Source organism: Megalobrama amblycephala, linkage group LG3 (genome assembly GCF_018812025.1).
Source record: "Megalobrama amblycephala isolate DHTTF-2021 linkage group LG3, ASM1881202v1, whole genome shotgun sequence".
Taxonomy (NCBI): domain Eukaryota; kingdom Metazoa; phylum Chordata; class Actinopteri; order Cypriniformes; family Xenocyprididae; genus Megalobrama; species Megalobrama amblycephala.
The window spans coordinates 50,347,607-50,368,572 of NC_063046.1; the positions used below are offsets into that span (position 1 = coordinate 50,347,607).

A 20,966-nucleotide genomic window follows, 5' to 3' on the forward strand; every position below is an offset into this window, starting at 1 on the left:
CTAACTGCTGTGCCAGAATTCAGAGCAGTCGTTTCTAAACTCCCACAGACAGGATGTTACATACTTGCACATGACCGGATATATTCTATTATATGTACAGCTAATTTCAAATATATATATATATATATATATATATATATATATATATATATATATATATATATATATATATATATATATATATATATGCTATGTACTATACAAACTTGGTTTACTATTCAGAGAACACTGTACTGTTTTGTGCAAATCTGTTTCTCTCATCTAACACAAAGCATGTTTTAAAAACTCAGTATACACCTTCAGCTAGCTATAAAAAAAAACAATTATTTAGAAAAAAGTAAATTGTTCCTTGGTTATCAGATATAATTTAATAGTGCAACATCACAGCTTATCAAAACATTACACCTTAAATTAAATAACCTCATTACTTCTCCACAAAAAATGTCTTCGATCAAAAAAAGTCACTGACACTGCAAAATCAGTCTTCATATCTCAGACGCCAAGTATGCAAAAAACAAGCTGTTGTGTTACCCAAATGTTTGCAATTAAAACAGTCCTCATAGTAACAGCATGATTTCGCTCTTTTGGAGGAGTAATTAAACAAACTGTTTAACAAAGGCTACACCGCAACTGGGAAAATCTTGACAAAAAAATAATAGTTTGTGAGCTGCTGAGGCTGCTGAAAAGAAATAAAATACAAAACCACAGAATTGTAAAAGGACAATAAGAAAGGCTGTTTAAAGAGAGCGACCTGCCTTCTCAGTGTAAATGCTGGGGCTAAAAGGCTCTGTAGAGAGTTGAGGAGGAAGAGGGCCAGAGTAGTGGAAAAGTAGAGCCATTGTCTTCCTTTTTGGAAGCCGCCAGTACAGCCTCAAGGGAAACACACTGTACTCAGCTGAGCAGGAATTCAAGGCCTTCAATGAGTTACAGAGAGCAAAGAGAGGGGGAAAGACAGAAAGAGGTCACTCTGTGAAGCTCCGCGACCTCGCGGAACAAGGTTCAGCGTTGGAGGCAGTGGTTTAGAGTTGTGAGAGCAGAGGGATGCGATTCTGAAAGCAGACTGAGGTCAGAGCTCTGATGTTACTCAATGGGCCTCTCTTACTAGAGCCCATCATGTATTGCCTCATTAAGCTTTCCGCCATTCCACCCACCTGGCACCGCCTACGCCTTTATGACATTGTGGTGAGGTTTGACGTTGTGCAAAAGGCAGAAAAAGCAGACATAGAGAGATGATCTCACGTCATTCTCCCCTTTTTTCATATTTTACGTTCACAATTTCCTAACTCGTTCAGAAGTTACGAAAGAGATTCAGAGGGGTTTTTTTCCAAATGTCTCTTTACTTCTGATTGACTAATGTATTTAGCATGTGTTGTTTTAGGGACCAGTGCCCAAATCACTTAAGTTAAGAAAAAACATTGTAATAATTTTTGGAGTATTACTGCTAAAGGTTTTCTTAATGCAGGGGGTTTATAATATTTTCACAGTATTGTTAAAAATACAGATCTAAACAGAATCTCTGATTCAGTTTATTAATTCTAAACTGTTAAATGAAGTAGTTCTCTGTTTTCTTAATATTCTTAATATTGTACTTTCTTTATAAACCAATACACTATACTTATACTGATAAAAAAAAAAAAATGTATAAACTGTTTACATTCTATATTTTTTATTAACACTATGTATATTATTACTTGGATAAATGTTTTTAAAAAATATTCATTGCTGTTGTTTAATGTTTTTCTTTTGTACTTTTAAAAATAAAAAAACCTTAAAAGTTGACATTTTACATGAATAATCAAATAATCAAGCCTAATATATTTTTAGTGTCAGAATAAGGTATAAAAGGTATCCATTAAAAAGAACTGTTAAAATGACTGTATCTTATGTTTTTATAGAAGAACAGTTTTCCAAAATCAATATATTATTGGTTATAAATCAATGTATTGTTGATTATATTGATTATATATTGATATTTTACGATATAATTAATATTTACTATATATTAAAGGGATAGTTCACCCAAAAATGAAAATTCTGTCATCATTTACTCACCCCCAAGTTGTTCCAAATCTGTATAAATTTCTTTGTTCTGCTGAACAAAAAGGAAAATATTTTGAAGAAAGTCTGTAACTAGGCTGCATTGGGGTACCATTGACTTCCATAGTAGGGAATAAAATACTATGGAAGTCAATGGTGCCCCAGAACTGTTCAGATTCCCACATTCTTCAAAATACCTTCCTTTGTGTTCAGCAGAACAAAGAAATTTATACAGATTTGGAACAACCTGAGGGTGAGTAAATGATGACAGAATTTTTATTTTTGGGTGAACTATCCCTTTAATGCTGCTTAAACATATATTGATTATATTAATTAATTACAGTAAGAATCAGTAATAAGGTTTTTCAAAAAATCATTTGCCAATATGCACGCATTCCTGGAGTATATTTTAAGTATACAGTAATGCACATATTGGGTGATTAACACAGAAATCATGTTCATTGATGTGTACTTTAAGTACGGTATAGATTTTATTTCAATCAGCGAGTTTCTTTTAATTGAACTTTAGTTGAAAGACATAGCATTTTCAAGAAACAGATGCACTTCCCCATCATTTGCTTCACACTTCAGAGAACAACAGCTCAGTTCTGTTTTCCGTTTGGTTATCCAAGCATCAAGTGGCCAGCGGAACGAAAACATAAACGGAACATTCAAGAAAAAAGGAACTAGTACAACATGAGAAGTGCATCCAAACTGAACCAGTGTGCACCTTTTTTTTTATCCATATGATGCCAAAACTGAAACTGATAACTTGACCTCTTTAACACATACACTATTTAAAGTTTTGGTGGTAACGTGGGTCTTTAAATAGAAAGCATCTGTGTGTAGCATGATGAACCAAATTTACACCAAATTTAGCTCATCTCAAATATTTACTCGGTATGTTTGTATTATATCCAACGACAAGAATTTCAATAGACAAATAACCGTCAAAGTCAAACTAAATTAAAAAATGATACTGATTGCAAACGAGAGAGGGGAAGAGAAGAAGAGAAGAGGAAAAAAGGTGCCAGTCCACTTTCTTTTTAATACCTATGAGTAATCCGCTGTTAAAATGTACCACTGCAACCCAGTATGATGGTGAACTATGCTTAGCCAGACCTTGGACCAAATGAATACATTCTTTTTAGATGAAAGACTCTGCTCTGTCAACACATTCACTGCTTTTCTGCTTAAGAGCACCAAACATTGAAAAAATACAGCAGAATGTGATGAATAGATCAGATTTTGGCGGTCCACTTAAAAGAAAAAAAAAAACTTTAGCAGTGGAAGAAAAGACTGGGGGAGACTGGAGAGAGGACAAAAGGAAATGAGTGAGGGCCAATGAGAAAGAAAACAGGACAGGGAACAGTCTGTACCTTCACACACTGCCAGGCAGACACATATTAACTCAGCCAACTCCCATCTGAAGTAAGGCCACTGTTTTACACAGATGGTTAATATTCACTTTGCATCAGGATTATCCCTCAGATGTCAGACACTTTTCAGGACGTCAGAGGACTAGATGAATAAGGGACTGAGAGTGAAGGATAGGGCATTCAGGCTAATTTTCATGCCCCCTTAACAAACAAAGTTCAGATTTTTCCACATACTTGTACATTTTCAGAAATGGAAAAAGTATTCTCTTGTACTATAATTTTTATTATCATCATCATGATCATGTTGAACAACAGCACAGCTGCTGACTCATCCGCATACACTCAAACATATAAAACACACACACACACACGCACGCACACACACACGGCAGTGGATTAGTATCCTTTTGCTACAATCTCCATGCAAAACAATGCAAGGTTTGTATGTGCAATAACTGATCTGCCAGTGAAGTCTCTGCACTTCAACAATTAAATTGGATTTGTCAGATAACACGTTCAGTCAACAACAGCAAGTGTTATGACATACGCTTCATAATCTCTTCCAATACGCAAGTCACAGACTCAGATTCACAAAACATGACTACTTTGCTCAAGAAGTGCAAAACTCTGGCATATGCCAATACAAGCCCTTTCAGAGGGCATTATCCACACAAAAGTTTTGTATAGTCTTAGTTCTCAGACAGTTTGTCAGTCAGTGACTACATGAATAAGGTTTCAGTTTGAGCCCTGACACTGAGCACTCCCTTCTTAACGTGGACGGATTTCCTTTATCCGTGACTGCCTAAATGTCGACAAAGTTTAAGTCAAATGTCTCCTAAGTTGTCGTAGATGATGTCTGGAGACTGCGTGGTAGGATGCCACGCATTTGGAGGCGGATGATGTCTTGATACTTTGCTGTAAATCTCCATGATGTTTCCGGCACCAGCACCTCTTCTACCAACTTCCATGCTGTTGTCATGGCTGTTGCTACTGTTATTGTTGTTCAGGTTAGCACTGGCTTTATTTTGAGGCAGCAGAAGAGGGTCTTTCTTGGGCAGTGCTACTTTGCTTGGTTTGGGTGCTGTGACAGGTTTGGGGCCTTTTGGTCTGGGCATTGGCACAGGTTGTTGAGCCACCTCGTGACCTTGAGGCTCCTCCATTCCCCTGGTTTTCCAGGGTTGCATTTCAAACCGTGCTTCATCATAAAGCGTGATGATAGGCAGTGCAGATCCGGCACGTCCCTCTGGCTCATCATAGATGTGCTCTGTTGGACCTCCATCTGCAGGGTGCCTGCTTCGCCCATCGAATCCCAATGACATTGTCCTCTGCACCTCCAGACTGATCTGATCATAGATGTCCGAGTAGAACGGCTCAGGCTTGATTCCTGAGCCCTGGCGGCTACCCCCCTCTTCGCCTGTTGGCCTGAGGCGTGGGATAGGAGTGGGCATGACTTTGATACTGTCCACCGGGTCCGAGTACAAACAGTCTCCTAGACAGGGCGGCGCACGTACAGAGTCAGCAGGCTCCGAGTACAGACTCCCTTGGTCCTCTAACAGATTTTTGGACCCACGAGGCATGGGAGATCGTGGTGGGGTCCCACCAACTGGAGGCGGCGGCTCAGGAAGGCTTCGACCCTTTAAGTTTTTCCCATCCTCCTTTCGACCAAAGACACCATCCGCAGACCCAGGCTTGCTACCACCAGAATCTCCATCTGGCTCACGACTATTTGCTTCTGAGATGGCAGCACGGATCTGCTGGAGAGCTGGGCAGTCAGAGTCTAAAGATGGAAAGCTTTGATGTCGTTCTTCAGCTTGGGCTTTCTGCTCCCGAATGGATTCCTCAACAATGTGAAATATCTCATTCCCCTGCTTTGTCTCAAAGGTGAAGTTCCCTGGCCCAGATTCACAGCGTCGCCCGGCTTCAAAAGAGAACATAACCTGCAGAGCATGTCAGAAATGTGACAACATGTTTATGACATTTCTTCACTTTTATTGTAAATTCTCTTTTAGGGTCTTTCTGTGTCAAATCAACCAAATTTCAGAAACTGGGGTGGGGGGTCATTTTTACCCCCCTGTAAACTGACTCCAAGTTAAAATTGTCATTTTGACACTCCTCTACAAAATAGTGATTACTCAGTAAATATACATCCATACATTATATAATATTGTGGCTTTCTTCTTCATTTATGTATTTCTTTCACCATAATAAAACAAAATTATCAAAATCAAAAATTTTAGCCGGGGACTTCTGGTTGAGTTGACATGAAATAACCGTATACACAAATACTTGCTATTTGAATGAACCTTCTTTAAATGAACATATCAGCATCTTACTTGAAAAAACAAATATGGACCCAGCACACTGGACTTATTGATCTTTTTGGACCCACTTTATATTAGGTGTCTTTAACTACTATATAATAACATTAAATTAATCATTTGATATAATGCACTTTTGGTGTAAATGCATGATTTACATTTACTTATATTTAAAATACCTGCATTTAAATCTGTACTTAATTTTTCTGTTGACCTGACTCTTACCTTGAGAGCAGCAGAAGTGTTTCACAAAACAGCATGAACACAATAAGTGTGTTGAACCTAGCAATTTTTCTGGCATTAGTACATAGCAGTTAAAGACACCTAATATAAAGTAGGACCATCTTTTCAAACCATCATGACCTGCATTCAATAGTTATTCACCACATTAGCTCTGCCTTCCGCCCACTCATAAGGGATGGAGGAAGGCCAACTTCCTGTACCAAGGCAGTTTCTATAGTAATGACAGGAAGCAGAGTTGGAAACAACAGTGGCTTAAGTTCCTGCTTTATATGTCATCTGTAGTATGAGGCCAGCTGTCTGCAACAATGCTGGGTTAATGTAAACAGCGTTAGATAATTTTAGACATGATGTGTGCTGTCTGCATGCTAATGTGTGTGTCTATTGGCTATGTATATATAAAGTCAAGGCTAAGTCCATTTTGAAGGTCCTCTATCACAGTGGCATTGAATGTCATGCAACTGAACATTTTTAGCAATCCACACTGATTTTGTATCGGTTTGAAATCTTTGTATGATTTAATTTAGGACAGTTCAAAATCAGAAAATAACACTTACTCGATCTCTTCCATAGCGACGGAGAAGTTTGTAGGGCCATATGAGTAAATCCTTTTTAGTCTTGGGGTCCCTCAGAATAAGGTTGTCCACATTAGCCTTGAGCCAGTAATTACCAGAGAGACCACAGCGCTCTGATGCTTCTGTCCTCTGGACACTCACCCAAAATTCATTAACTGCAAAATGGAAAATGGAATGTTCTGAGTTCACTTCGAATATAATATCGCAAGCCAGGTATAATTTGTATGTGGGTCAATGGCAAAAAGAAAAATCCATAATAAAAGGAAAAAGAAACCTTTAAAATCAAGTTTAAAAACAAACGTTTTTAGTAATATACTCTTTTAATTCATGTTGGTTTTGAAAAACTTTTACACAATTTATTAATTTATACAATTTATTAATTCTAAAAATATGATATGATGTAAAAAATAATAATATTTTCCTTAGATCTCCAATAAATTTTTTTGATCTCCATGTTTCTGCATGCTGGTATGTCTTTGATTTGGCATACAAAAGTTTTATAAATATATTTTTTAATGAATAATTATAAAGATGAAAGAAAGAATACCAAACTATTTAATAGGCTTTTGATCATTTAATAGGCATTGATCACCTAAAGCACATAAGCGCTGGTGTGGCACTCTTCAAATTGAAAGCAAAACATCATTCAAATCACCATTTTGCCTTTTTGTAGTTTTAGTAGTATGATGATTCAAAGCGTTTTAAATGGTTTCTTCTTATCATGCAAGTGCATTAATAGAGGGAGAGATAGGACTGTGTGCATGAGGCTTGTCTGTGTTAGAGATCCAATGAATGTCTTGAAAGCGCAAGTGTATTGCACATAAAAAAATGAAAGTTTACAGAGTTTAGTGACAGTACTTCATTAAACTTCTATATACAGTATAATGTTAAATTTGATGTATAATAATGCAACGTATTTGTGGGTGCTGATAATGCCAAATGTCTGATTTTATAAAGGAGCCTACATTATTTTAAACATATGAAGTCAGTGCAAGCATTGTATTTTTAGCTTTAGCATTGAGAACCAGGACCAAGTCTGTTCAAGTCAGTCAAGTCCTGATGTAATACCAAATTTAGCATTTTAATCAACAGCACATTTTGTTAACTTTTCACCGTATGTCTCACCATATGTCACATATGTCTAATATGTCATATGTCTAAAAATAATAATAATTATAATAAACGTCATTTTGGCTTAAAGTATCACAATAGTATTGTATCCCGAGTTCAGTATCATATTGAATTGTGACATGAGTGTATCGTTACACCTCTAAATTTGTGTACTGACAAGACTAACAGAAGTAGTTTCTGTGACTTATAAGTAAAACTGAAAATTCTTTGAATCACAGGAAATTAGCCAACACTGGTCTTTTTCAAATCACATAGGAACAGTCCACAATATAAAAAGTCAAACCAGGATGTTTTTCATTTGATGGGTACTGTACACTATTTCTCTGCTAAATTCAGCACAGATACGCTTCTGCTTATCACAGACTAAAGGCCATGACCGATTAACCTACTTTCCTATGCTTCTCTAAATGCTCCCATGCAAACTGAAAACACATATAAAATAAGTTGCTCCACTGTGATCTACATTCATTGTCTTGTCTGTCTCTGGATTGGCTTTTAACCAAAATACCCCTGGACAGGGCACCAACCATCATTATTCAATACACTCTGATGCCCACTGTCATACACTATCACTATCATGCCAGAAAAGGTCTATATAAAGGAGATAATTGAGTCAGAGTGCTAAGACTGTATTGTTGCAAAGGCTTTTTAAATGTCAGCTCCCATACTCTTTGAGGAAGTCAGTGCTACCCTCACTAAAAACAGAAGTGTTCACAAACTATTTCCCTAGAAACACTCAAGAATGCACAGCAGGAGAAGAGGTAGTTTGTGCATTAAGTGGACTTAACAGTGTGGCTCCTTAACTGTTTACCTTGCATAGCACTGGATGAAGCGAGTGCCAGCAATGAAGGAGGGGGGGGGGGTTAGGGGAAATGCCTGAGATTCTGCTCTACTTTCTGTCTTCCTCCATTTCGCTTGTTAGCCCTTTGCGTCTTTCACTCTGTGACTATTCAAATAAAATGAGTGACACAACCAACTATGTCTTTCTGGAAACAGCTATTGAATGTGTAACCACATTCAAGAGCTCTAATATTTTGGGCTTTGTGACTAACATGAGCAGGGAATTTGCATGCAGGCCATTTGCATCTAACAGAACATTTCTGTTTATTCACTGATCTTAGATCAGTTTTGCTGGTCTAGATTTACATATAACTTAAATCTAGCAACCAAAAAGTAACTGTATTGACAGTAAAGAAGACGTCATGTCCTACGTTTTGAGAAACTCATTGCACATTATGGAAATAACACTTGGAGTTGTATAGCTCAATTGAAAAAAAACGACTGGCTCACACAACCAACAAGTTGGTTAAAACAAATCAGTAAATTCATACTGTGCCTTCCAATGTCCTTTCTTACCTTCCTCTCTGGAGTAATAAATGAGATTCTCTGCCATTTGAAGCTCTTGCTGTCCATTTGAGTCAAAACTACCAAGAGAACCACTTCCTCCCTTTAAGTGATAGAGAGAGTGAGACAGAAAGAAAGAGATGCTGACTTAGTATAGGTGCAGCTGTATTATTCCCAGCATATCTGGAATGAATTTTAATGTTCCATTTACATCCATAACCTTGTTATAATATGGTTGAAAGGTTATCATACTTGTCATATAATTTAACAGAATGTATTCATTGTTAAACTGGTATCAGTTATTCTAAGATTGCAAAAAAAAAAAAAAAAAATCAAAAAATCAAAAAAAAAATCGTATTTCTCGTTCTTCTTCAGATTCCAGGGCAAAGTTACAAACGTTAACCACAAAGGACATATAACCATTAAAAAGTCTCCATGATGTCATCTCACCTGAAAAGCAATCTCGCACATCTTCTCCACCCACTCATTGGTAATATATTTCTCAGCTGCAAAGACGTATGTCTTGTCATTGGTCTCCACACAGAAGGCAGCCATGTTTTCTTTGGGGCAGGTTTCAGTGACAGCAGGGAGTATGCTGATGCATTCTGACAGACGGATTATCTTCTTGTCCATTTTCTTAGTGCTAGGTTTATCACTGGCGCTGCCTGAGCAATCATAAAACTCAAGCCGCGCGATGCCGTTTTGACTGGCTGGGTACAGTACGAACCAGTTCTTCTTCCATTTCTAAAAAGGAGATAGGGAGAAGAAGAAATTTATACTCTTCTATGAAGATCTGGCAGTGTTTTTTTTCAGAAAAACTTCTGAAAATACATACACAAAACTATTTCTGTTAGTTTGAATCTAAACAGATACATAAACAGAATATAGGCCATGTCAACTTGTGTTGCCTCAAGTTGCTATCCATTAAATGAAAATTCACCCTACAAAAATATAATTATTATTATTTTAAGCTTGTAATTTTTAATCAAAATGTCATAATTAGACAATGGCAGACTTTTCACTGGTGATGTATACTGGAATCCTCCAATCATTTAGTCTGGTTAAACGCCACTCTGTTGTTAAAAATCAACCGCATGGTCAGATCTGCCTCCATCCAATTAAGAACCAATGGACAGAACCAGGTCCCTGCCGTACATTTTTCTTTTTCAATAATTAGTTTCACTCGCATATATGGAATATGGAAGGAAAGATCTGTCGCTACTTCCGTTACATTGCGACTTTAAAAACAAACTCCCATGTAGCTGCAAATTATTTCTAAAATCAAGGCCGTACAATCTGGAATTTTGTACAAGAGGACTGTCAAACTTGCATCACTTTCTTTAATTAGCATGTGGGGTCATAATGCTGAGGTCAACTAGAGGAACTTGACAATGACTTCTAAGCACCTTCCTCCAGATGGACAACAAAAAGCATACTCTGCAGCAAACAAAAGACATCTATGTGTGTATGGGTGTGTGTGAGAGGGTGAGTGTGGGTCAGTTCCTCATATTGTTTGTAACGTAACAAGAAAAGACAATGATCTTCAAGCACAAGTGTTTCAAGCTGATTCAATATTGTGATGCAGATGTGTAGTTGCTTGAATAAACTAATGCAGTGTACAGTGCACACTACCAAAGTCAGTCTAATAGATGAAAAGGAACAAACCATCGTGATATTTGCATTCATTAATTACATATTTTTTTTTTTATAATGTTCCCTAAGGTCTACTAATAATGTTGGTAAAATCAAAACAGCAGTCATAATTCAGAAATCATTTTCTACCCTGTATTGACATTTTGGTTTAAAGTTGCATGTCTCCTTTAAGATGTAAACAGCTATGATTGGGTAACATCTTTGCATGAAATATGAATATTATACATGTGGAACTAGAGATGTTCATTTTATTTTTTTTTCCTAACCGACAATTGACGCTTGTTAACTGATCATGAATAGGTGTCTGTGACTGTGACCCATTATAAATATCAAAATTTGTTTTCCAGGGGTTTGTGCAAATAGCCATGTGCAAATAGCAGCATAAACAACAGAACATGACGATTCACACATTGTCACATCACATACATGCAGCGCCTCTGGGAAAGGAAAAAAAGCAGAATATACTTTTGTTTTTAATGTGAGTAAACAAATTTAGAGTTTCGAATAATGTCTTACTCTTATCTGTATGACTATAAATGACGGAGTAGTATTTTAAGTTGTTTCCTCTGTCATAAGGAAAAAATTCAAGTGATCATACCAGCGCCTCACACGCACACACACACACACAACATATCTGTTCTAGCACTGCTAACAGGCTGTGATAATGAACACAGCCTGCTCATTATCAAAATAAAATACAGTGATACGAACATTATATTGTAATACGAGTGAAGTACAAAGCCTAGTTTACATAATAAATAATAGTTTAGCATGCAAATACATCACGGAACGGAAACATTTGGATTCATGCCGAATGAGAGAGGTCGGTTACGTAAACAAAACAGCGGTTTCTGTTTCAGTTTCAGTTTCACTTTAAATTTATTTGTTTTGGCTTGAAGTTTTATATTTTTCATTCTTGTTCTGTTCTGAATACCGTTAAATTGAAGGAACTAAACTGGCCTATAGCTGTGTTTATAGTGTTTATAATATTTGTAAACATTTCGCTTTATTTACTGGTATTTTACATTATTTCTAAATGTAATAATAAAATGTGAATTATCTGTTTGTTTTTTATCTCAAAAACACAATTTTATATGTAGATTATTTTTAAACCAAGCAGCAAACATTTTAGAATATCTTGAAAAATTACTTAAAAAAATTATTTTTACTTTTTTAACTGTTTAACTGATAGTATTATTCGGTCAAAATACTGTCGTTAATGGTTAACCAGTTGATTATGAGCATACCTATGTGGAACTATATAAAAATGCAATTCTGATTACAGTTGCTTGGTAATGGAACAGGAGTTTTGGCAAGAGAGCAGAACTTGCGATGAACTAAAAAGATTAACAGCTCCAGGATTATAAAGGAAGTGATCTTTGATCACTTTCTGTATATAATTGAATCACAATTTGAATAACAGTTGTTTTCATGGTACTAAAAAGAACAATGTGAAGTTGACATTTCAGTAAACAGCTGACTACACGAGTCATTACATACCAAGACAATCATTTATCATAGATCAGGCTTTAGAATTAACATAATTATGTGTTATGGCATTAAATCATGTTAAATCAAACACAATCAGGCACTGTTAAAATAAAAAGCTACTTCCCAAATGTTAAAATGCATTGGAAGGTATGCAAAAAAGCATCTTCCAAAACAAAGGACTGCATAGCATTTGGAAAAAGTTTCAGGAATCTAAATCTATTTTTATTCCAAGTGATCCTGTTGTTGTATCTGTCACTTCACTAAGATTAGAGGAAAAACCAGTCGACCAGCCATCAATCAGTTTCGATTGTTTTGTTTTTTTAACTGATCACATTTCCTGACTTGTACACAAACTGCACTGCAATCATTTCCAAAAATATAATTTGTGTGGAAATATTACAAAGTCTGTAAACAGGACACTAACACAGGCCAGAGATGGAAAACAAAGAGGACAGGAGAGCACAGATGAACTGGCAGAGAAAATATACCAGCAGCAAGCTGACTGTTCGTTAATGCGTGAAATATTGTAAGGAAAATAAAAATATTGAACTGGGGGTTGGGGTTTATATGAATGTATCTCTGAAGGGAACTGACTATCTTCAGAAAAGTTTTGATGGCATTTTCTTTTCCTCAACCTCTGTATAATGCCTATTAAAGTAGTGTTTATAAGCGAAGAGCTGCTTTGTGTACAATGGTAACAAGGGAAATGATATATCGCTGCTGTTCCATAAGCGCCACCAACTGTCAGGAAGTAAATTTGCATTTTAAGACTTATAAGTTATCCGTTTGGGATGTATACTCAGGATGTTGGGGTCTCCAGAGAACCCAGACAATAAAATGTGATTGTGTATCAAACTAATTGTTTTTTTTTAAAACAAATGTAATTTTACTCATTTTATTAATATTTTTTACTCTATGTTTGTACAGTTTGGGGGGGGGGGGGTAATATTTATATAAAATTAAAAAAGCTTTTTTTTTTTTTTTCAAAATAACCATTTATGTAAAATTCACTTTAAAAAAATTTCCACATTTCTAATTTTTATTCATGGAGATAACATGGACAATTTGCCATAGTGTAGTGTAAATTGTGCCATAGTGTAGATTTTTTGCCATTTGTTGGAAAATACAGTTTTAAAAGTAAAATAATTATCACTATAACCAGTTTTGGATGATTTTATTTGACTTTTTATAGTCTGACTAATATATTTGTGTGTCTGTGTGTGGTGCTCCATCTTGGATGTGTCATGACATGGTGTCACCACTTTATTTTTGTAGTGCTTCTGCATTTTTTGGCTGATTTTATTTGAGTTTGTGTCTGAGAGCATTTTCCATTGTGGCTGTTTTAAAGTGTTGCTTTTTTTCATTTTTTTCATTTTTCAAGTGTTACTTTTTTTCATTTTTTTGCCACTTTATTTATTTATTTTATTATTTTTTTATATCTAGAAAGTATTGACAATGTTGCAAAGTCTCATGCATTTGTATCAAGGGAAAAAAAATATATTTCAGCAAACGTCATTTGGGGTCCAAAAGGCCCCCGAATAGCTTATAAGGGTTAATTTAGTACATCTGCTGTTTTTGCTTTGTGCATGCATGTTTTAGCATAAGAACAAAATGAGTTTACTGTAAGCCATTAGCAATGAAACTATGTGAAATGTTATGCTTTCTCTCTAATGGCAACTTCCCTCACCACAGATTCTATTCACAAGTCCACATTCCTCAACTCGCAGCGCACTGAATAAGAGTCTTGTTGGGTCATTCAAGTATCTATCTGCCTTAATCAACCTCTTTTACACAACAAGACAGTCACGAGAGTTCACAGCACATATAGCACCCATCAAGGGAAGGGTCACCCACCCCCTTTAGTTACTGTTGCTATGTCCGACAAGCCATGCCGATCTCTCGCCACATATCGTTCTCACGCAGTGAAAAATACATCACGGAGCAAGGAGGACACTGACAACACATCGACAGACATGACAGAGCAGGTTACTTTTGATATGAAACAAAGTCTCATATTTCAAATTTTGTCATTTTTAAAGAAATTTAAATAATAAATACCATTTTTTGGCTCTTTAATGTGCCGTGACAGATCGCTGCAGTGCCCTCAGTTCAAGCGGCTCGTGAACCGATCATCTCTTCCTACTAGTTCATTTATGGCATCAAATAAATGAACAATCATAAGGAATGTTGTTTCAATCGCGGAAAGATGTACACACCATTTTTCAAGTTCAAGTCCACCTACGTTAATATGCAAAACTCCCCTGACTGCTTTGTCGGACAAAATGGCGGATTCAGCGTTATGATTGGTTAGATCGCCTGTCAATCAAACTCATGGCGAAAGGTCAATTACCACAATGCCACATGCTTTAAAATACAGCACACTTGAGCACATGGTGAACTGACTACTATCTGTCATGCAAAAATCAGATAAACTGAACTAAATAAATCAGAATAAATCACAAATGTGTCTACCTTTTAGACAGACTCCAACACTTGACCATTGTGCAATGTCATCAGATACTGTACAGACAGCAGATGTCAATGTGGTAAGGATGATGTGTGGGATTACCCAGCATGCACTGTTTCCTCCACCACTCTGCAGGTGTTTGTGCAGCCATGTTCATTTAAAAAAAACTCCCCTTTCCTTTTGACTGACTGATGCATTCAATGAGGAATTAGGACTATACTAATGCCAGTGGTTACAAATACAAACATTGGTGTAACTGAACACTTTACACAGTACATATCATATTAATTAATGCCACAATCAAATTAATCAGAATGGGGTGGTGTGGCATTATTTTATTTATACAGAGCTTGTATAGCCATATAAGGCAACACTTGAGGAACATATACTGTGCAGGATGGAAATTATGCAAATGATCAGAAAGAAAGAGAGTGACTGATAACTTAATCAAATCTGCATCCAAAGCTAACCTGATGAAATGTTTTAGTATGATTCTGCATGCACATTTGCTGCACTTTATATAGGCTAAATAATTATGTAAAAGAACATAAACAGCTGGATTATACTAAAATATGCTTGCAGTAAAAATATATATACAGGGTTTAACCCAAAAAATATTAATTTCCTGTTGGTAACAGCCTATTGCTTGCAAAGCACAAACATGTGAAACAGTAAAAGTTAACAGATGTTGATAGATACGCACAGACACAGTCACACTGTGTAATTTTATTTCTTGTTAATAAGTAGCCAGTGTCACAGTAATATATGAAAGATAAACTGTGAAAGTAACTTTAAAGTTCAAACTTTAACAATAATAATAATAAATATATACTTTTTTTTTCATACATAAAACATTAACTTGATCCCCAACACTGGCACCAAAATGAATGACTCCTTTAGAAAATATTCACCTGTTACCATTACCAAATAGATATTCTGGCATGAGGTGGGCGATATACCAGTAGACACAATTAACGGGTAGAAATTTGTACCATGTGACCTCTGCAGATTCATTTAGCCGTTGATAATGTTTCAAGTAAGATATGCGCTCCGAAATAAAAGATAACCAGTCCGTTCTCAGGTCCGTAAATCAAGAAAAGTTTGTTCAACCAAAAAGCCAAAATTGTCTGCACACTGAAAAACATAGAATTAGACTAAAGCAAGGGTCTATCACAAAAATTACTTTAATAATCAATAAGTTGATAATGTTGCCATAGAAACACATAATTCCCAGTCTGAGGACGTGAAGAGCCCCGAATAGAACATCATGTTTTGTCAGCTCGACACTGGTAATTACGACGTGGTGTGAATGCAGCATATAGTCTCGGATGTTACTTTGCATTTTTAAGCTTTGCGGTTTAAAAACAAGTAATTTTAAACCGTTGAAGCTCAATAAGCAACGAAAGAGTACTTATTTTGTTATATGCGTATGCTGTCTGCATGAGAGATGGTTTCTGAGCGCTGTGATATAATGATATAAGATTTTGGTCATATCGGCCACCTCTATTCTGACATGCATTTCCATTCATGAAATTGGAAATGAACGTGAACATTTAAAAAAACAGTCGGATTTGATTAATATTTTGCATTATCAAACTCTCATAATGGTCCAAATACCGATATAGGTAAAGTACAGTTCAATAGTATGAATTATTAACTCTCAAATAATTCTCAAAAGCTCTTTTAAAACAAATATGACTGTTGCTCACTGACACGCTTAGAGATGACGAGAGAAAAAATAACATTTTATTCACTGCACAAAGTGTGAGCAGTTGTCTTTCCACTTGCCAATAAAAGTAACAGAGACCAGAGTTAAAAAGAGAGAACAAGACAGTGGTAAAACTAATTTTCCACTTTGTGTATTTAAGTATGTCTCAAAAAAAGAACGCTAAAAGACTTGACTACAAAAGAAAAAAAGTGCATATAGCATATATTGCTTTCACACATTCCCAGGGGTTTCCAAATGTTTTCCCCCACCCCTACAAACTCATACTTAGGCATAACCCTACTATGTCAGAATTTCGGTATCGTGACAACACTATATTCAGTAGTGTTTTATATTGGTTGTTTATTAAATAGAGTGCTCAGGTACTCTAAAGTTCCTTGAAATGTAGTAAAAGTAAGAGCAAAGGCCAATGTGGGCCAGGCAAAAGATATCACTCCTCCATACACAAACGAGTCTAAGGATTGTAAACTGTTTGCCCTGTCACAATATATGCCTCACACAATTATGCCATAAAGTAAAGGCCATGTTTCAAACAATACAGAGATACCATTTATCTCCAGAACTATGTGATATGAAATTCCAACGTTACTCCAAAAGGGTTTTTAAACTACACTCAACTTAAATTTAGCCCTATTTCACAATTCACCTACATTGGGTTATGAAAGTGCAGTTTTTGTAATGTTAAAGCAAGTTGTTCAGCAACTGTCAACCAATTATAAACCACCTTCGTGCTCAATGAATATTCATGCATTTGTACAGTAGCACAAATTGATGTTTAGTCTCTATCTGAAGGAAAGAGTTTGAAAATGTCAAACAGAAATGAGTTAGAGTGACAGACACTGTTATGTTACAAAAGCGATCTACGTGGTAACATTTCCATATATGGACAAGCAGTTACTAAAACAGGTTATGTGCTTGTTGCATGCTGTATTTGGCAATGTTATTGACCTCATAAATATGAAAATAAAAACATTTATGCAGGTCTTACAAATGTAGTGCGTGAAATATTGAAACCTGACTACCATGGATAAAGCTCTTTAGTTCAGAGAATAGAGAAACCGTTCAATCATGTCTGTGCTCATGCTAATGTTGGGCGTGAAATGAAAACAGCTCTCTATGGTATGGAAAATTAAATAAACAGATTGCAAAAAAGCAATTGGTCAAATGTTTTACTTTGCACACCTTACACAGAGTTGTCAAACATGGTACGTGTACTTTCATACAACATTGTCATGTTATTTTTATTGTCCAACCTTGCGTTTCCGTTTTTTTGACAGTGTGACTCACAAACCCAGTAACATGTTGCGCTGTTCCAACTATTAAACTTTCATTACTAATCAAAAACCTTACATCAGTGAAGGGCATGAGGTTTCAAGTCCCCCAAATGTGCAATCATGTCTTCGTGATGCCAGGGACTGACACTCGCATTGTGCAGAATACAAATGTTCGGTAAATTACAATTGTAATCATGCATTTCTTATTCACTCTTTTGCATTTGTTATGTTGAACTTGTATCTAAAGTAGTCAACATTTGAAGTGGATCAAAAAAGTTAATCAAAGTTGTCCTAAGAATTAGTTTTAGGACAACTTTGATGAAAAGTTTTGGTCCACTTTGAATGTTGACTACTGTATTTCTACTGCATGTATAGATAGCACTATTAATCTGTAGACCAAAAAAAACGACTCTCAGATGATCCTGTGATTCAGCCATCACACTATGAGTCTATCATCAGCCTCTAAAGAGGCATCACCAAGCACACAAGTTTACTTTTAGTCATGGAAAACTAGTGTTATTATTGACAAGACACCTTGTATTTGGCTATTTAGTTGTAAATTAAGCTATAACCTTCTTACAATGTTCTTGTGCTCCTGATCTGAGAAAAACCTGCATGAATGAATGGCAGCATTAATGTATTATCCTCAGTTTGAATTTCTGCTGTTGCCTGAGGCTAAATACATGTAGCTGTGCTGTGTGCTCGTAATTTGCTTACTTCCATATGACAAAGACGTTTCAGACAGAGATAGACAGAGGAAGTAGTGAATAATGAATTAATGACAAGCCAATGCTCCAGCAAGATGTTTTTGATCCAACACAGGTCTAACTGAAGACATGACTCATATCAGTGTCTGAAGAATGACAAAAATACATGCCTAACATATTCAATGAGAGAGAAAACAAAACAGAGCCTTTTGTGGTCATGTGTCTGTGATGTAGCATTTTCCACTGCACGTGGACAGAGAAGAGAGTGGAAATTATTTAGAGACACAGATGGCCGCATGTATGTAGGCTATAACCTACTCTTGTTTAGTGGTTAGATATCACTCATGAAAAAGAAAAGGAATCTTTATGTTACTGACCCCAAAACACAGAATGCGCATGAAACCAGTTTAAAGTCGAAGATGCATTGAAGCACAGGATCTGATGTACTCATTCATGTGACACTCTCATGACAGAAGAGGAATAGATAAGTCATTCTTTCTCACTGTTAAAGAAACTACTTAAATGGACTTTAATGCTAATTTTTTTAATTGTTGACATTTAAAACATCACTCTCTATATGATTGGATACATTTGAATTTGGAACACTGGTATTAAATCACATCAGTAATGTGATGCACTTTTAAAGTTACTTAAAAGTACATATTTATATATGTTTTCAGACTGGAAGTCTGTGCGATCACAAAATTGTATGGTTACGCATACTTTTTCATTATAGTTTTTTTTTTTTTTTTTTAAACAAAAAGCTGTTATGCAATTTTGTTTTAAAATAATAGTAATATTTGAAAAAAAAACTTGTCCACCAAAGTCTGTGCTGCACAAAATCAATGCAACTTTTAACAACAGGCCTATCATATTTTGACATTTCATAGAAAAGACTAATCATAAAAAAGTCTTGATATTAATGACTCAAAAAATTTTTGTTACATTTGTTAAAATGATTAAAACAATACTTTTTAACTTGATAAATGTTTGAAAACTTTGCATTGCAAAATAATGTGTGTACACATTGAAGGTTTTTATTTATTTATTTTACTTGATGGTTACCCCACATAAGTCATCGAATCAAAATTTGTGAGGGAAAAAAATGCATAAAAAGTTGTTCAATCAAGAATACAAAGATGACATGTCTAAGAAGTTGGCACATGTGTTTAAACTAGTAAGATAACGTACTCCTGTTTATCATGTCAGACATCGTCATATGTCATTGCCTCTCAAATCAAACACTGTATGAGACAAGCTCTTACCTTTCCAAACTTCTGATGCTGGACGTACAGTTGTCCCTCCTTAACGTGAGTGTCCATTTTTAAAATACTCTACCGCTGCACAGCAAGATAAAGGATAAATATATTTCTCAGTCTTTAGACTTTTTTCCGATTTCCTACCGCGCGAACTTCCGCTTGGCAAACTGTTGCTTCAGGGGCGTTTCGACGGGAAATCATTAAGATTAATCTAACGGTTAAATGAATGTTTGGAGGGGAAAAGCGAAATGTTATAACAGAGTGTTTTCATGCTGCTGGTCCTGAGTTTTGAGACGCTGCTCTGCTGCTGATCTCTCTCTCTCTCTCTCTCTCTCTCTCTCTCTCTCTCTCTCTCTCTCTCTCTTCTCCTCGCGATAGAGGAAGCGCGCGCGCGCCCACAGCTTTCCTCCCACCTACTCCTCAACCCAAACAGGCAAAGCATGACGCCTGAAACCATCTATTTTCACTTGCAGTTATTATAGCGTACGTAATGTATGTGTTATAATGTTGTCAACGAAAAAATAAAATCACAAGACAGGTGCAACACCTGTCTTGTGATTTTTGACTGACAACATTATCAGGTGATTTATGACTGCCAGTTGTTATGCTGAGGTGCTGTTGCTGCTAATTTATTCTGTACCTACATCCATTGATTTGATTTCTCAACCATTAACAGCATTCTTTTAGGACTGATATAAATAGGAAAAAAATCCAGGGTGTCCTATTGACCTATATGATTAGTCTTTTTATTTTTAGAGAGGAATGCATTGTTTGGACTTAGTATTTGATCCATGTCCTTCATTAGGCTGCCTCACACATGTTTTCATATTGTAGATCAACTAATTTGTTTTTCTTTTATCCTTGATATTGTACATGTTGTGCAAACGTAAACATTTGATTTTATGTTATAAATTAAATATTGGTGCAAATCGTGCTGGTTAATGTCGCCATGATAAAATTGTGATAGTTATGGAAGTATGTTTAATGGGTTAAAGCAGGGTTCAAAATGTGCAAACAAACCAGTAACATTTTACACCTTATGCCATAATTTTGCAGCAAAAGTATTTTTATGAATTTGAAGCTGCCAGGAAGTTATGGTATAGATGTATAATTTCCAGCTTTTATAGCAAACATTAAAAGTCTGAACTACAGTAGAACAAAGAAATATGATTGTTTTATATATAGTTGAAATCTGAAAACAGAAGAAATTCATATTGTTCAACCTGAATGGTTAAAAACCTAGATCATTCTAAGAGTTAAGATCAGAATCAAAAGCAAACCAAATTAGTCAACCAAATTTGGAAAATATTTTTCATTTCTGTAGCTGTATTTTAGTTATTGTCGTGTATCCATCAACATTTTGAA

General features: G+C 35.8%; 1 protein-coding gene across 1 annotated transcript; it reads right to left on the reverse strand.

Annotated features, from left to right (window-relative positions):
* Positions 1-2,494: 2,494 nt before the first annotated feature.
* Positions 2,495-19,964, reverse strand: dok1b (docking protein 1b). Its single transcript, XM_048185966.1, has 5 exons — positions 19,608-19,964; positions 9,475-9,768; positions 9,037-9,127; positions 6,532-6,704; positions 2,495-5,353 (listed from the first exon to the last, which is right to left on the reverse strand). The coding sequence occupies exons 1-5, from the start codon at positions 19,662-19,664 to the stop codon at positions 4,241-4,243; spliced, it is 1,728 nt and encodes a 575-aa protein (XP_048041923.1). The 5' UTR covers positions 19,665-19,964; the 3' UTR covers positions 2,495-4,240.
* Between the last annotated feature and the right edge of the window lie 1,002 nt (positions 19,965-20,966).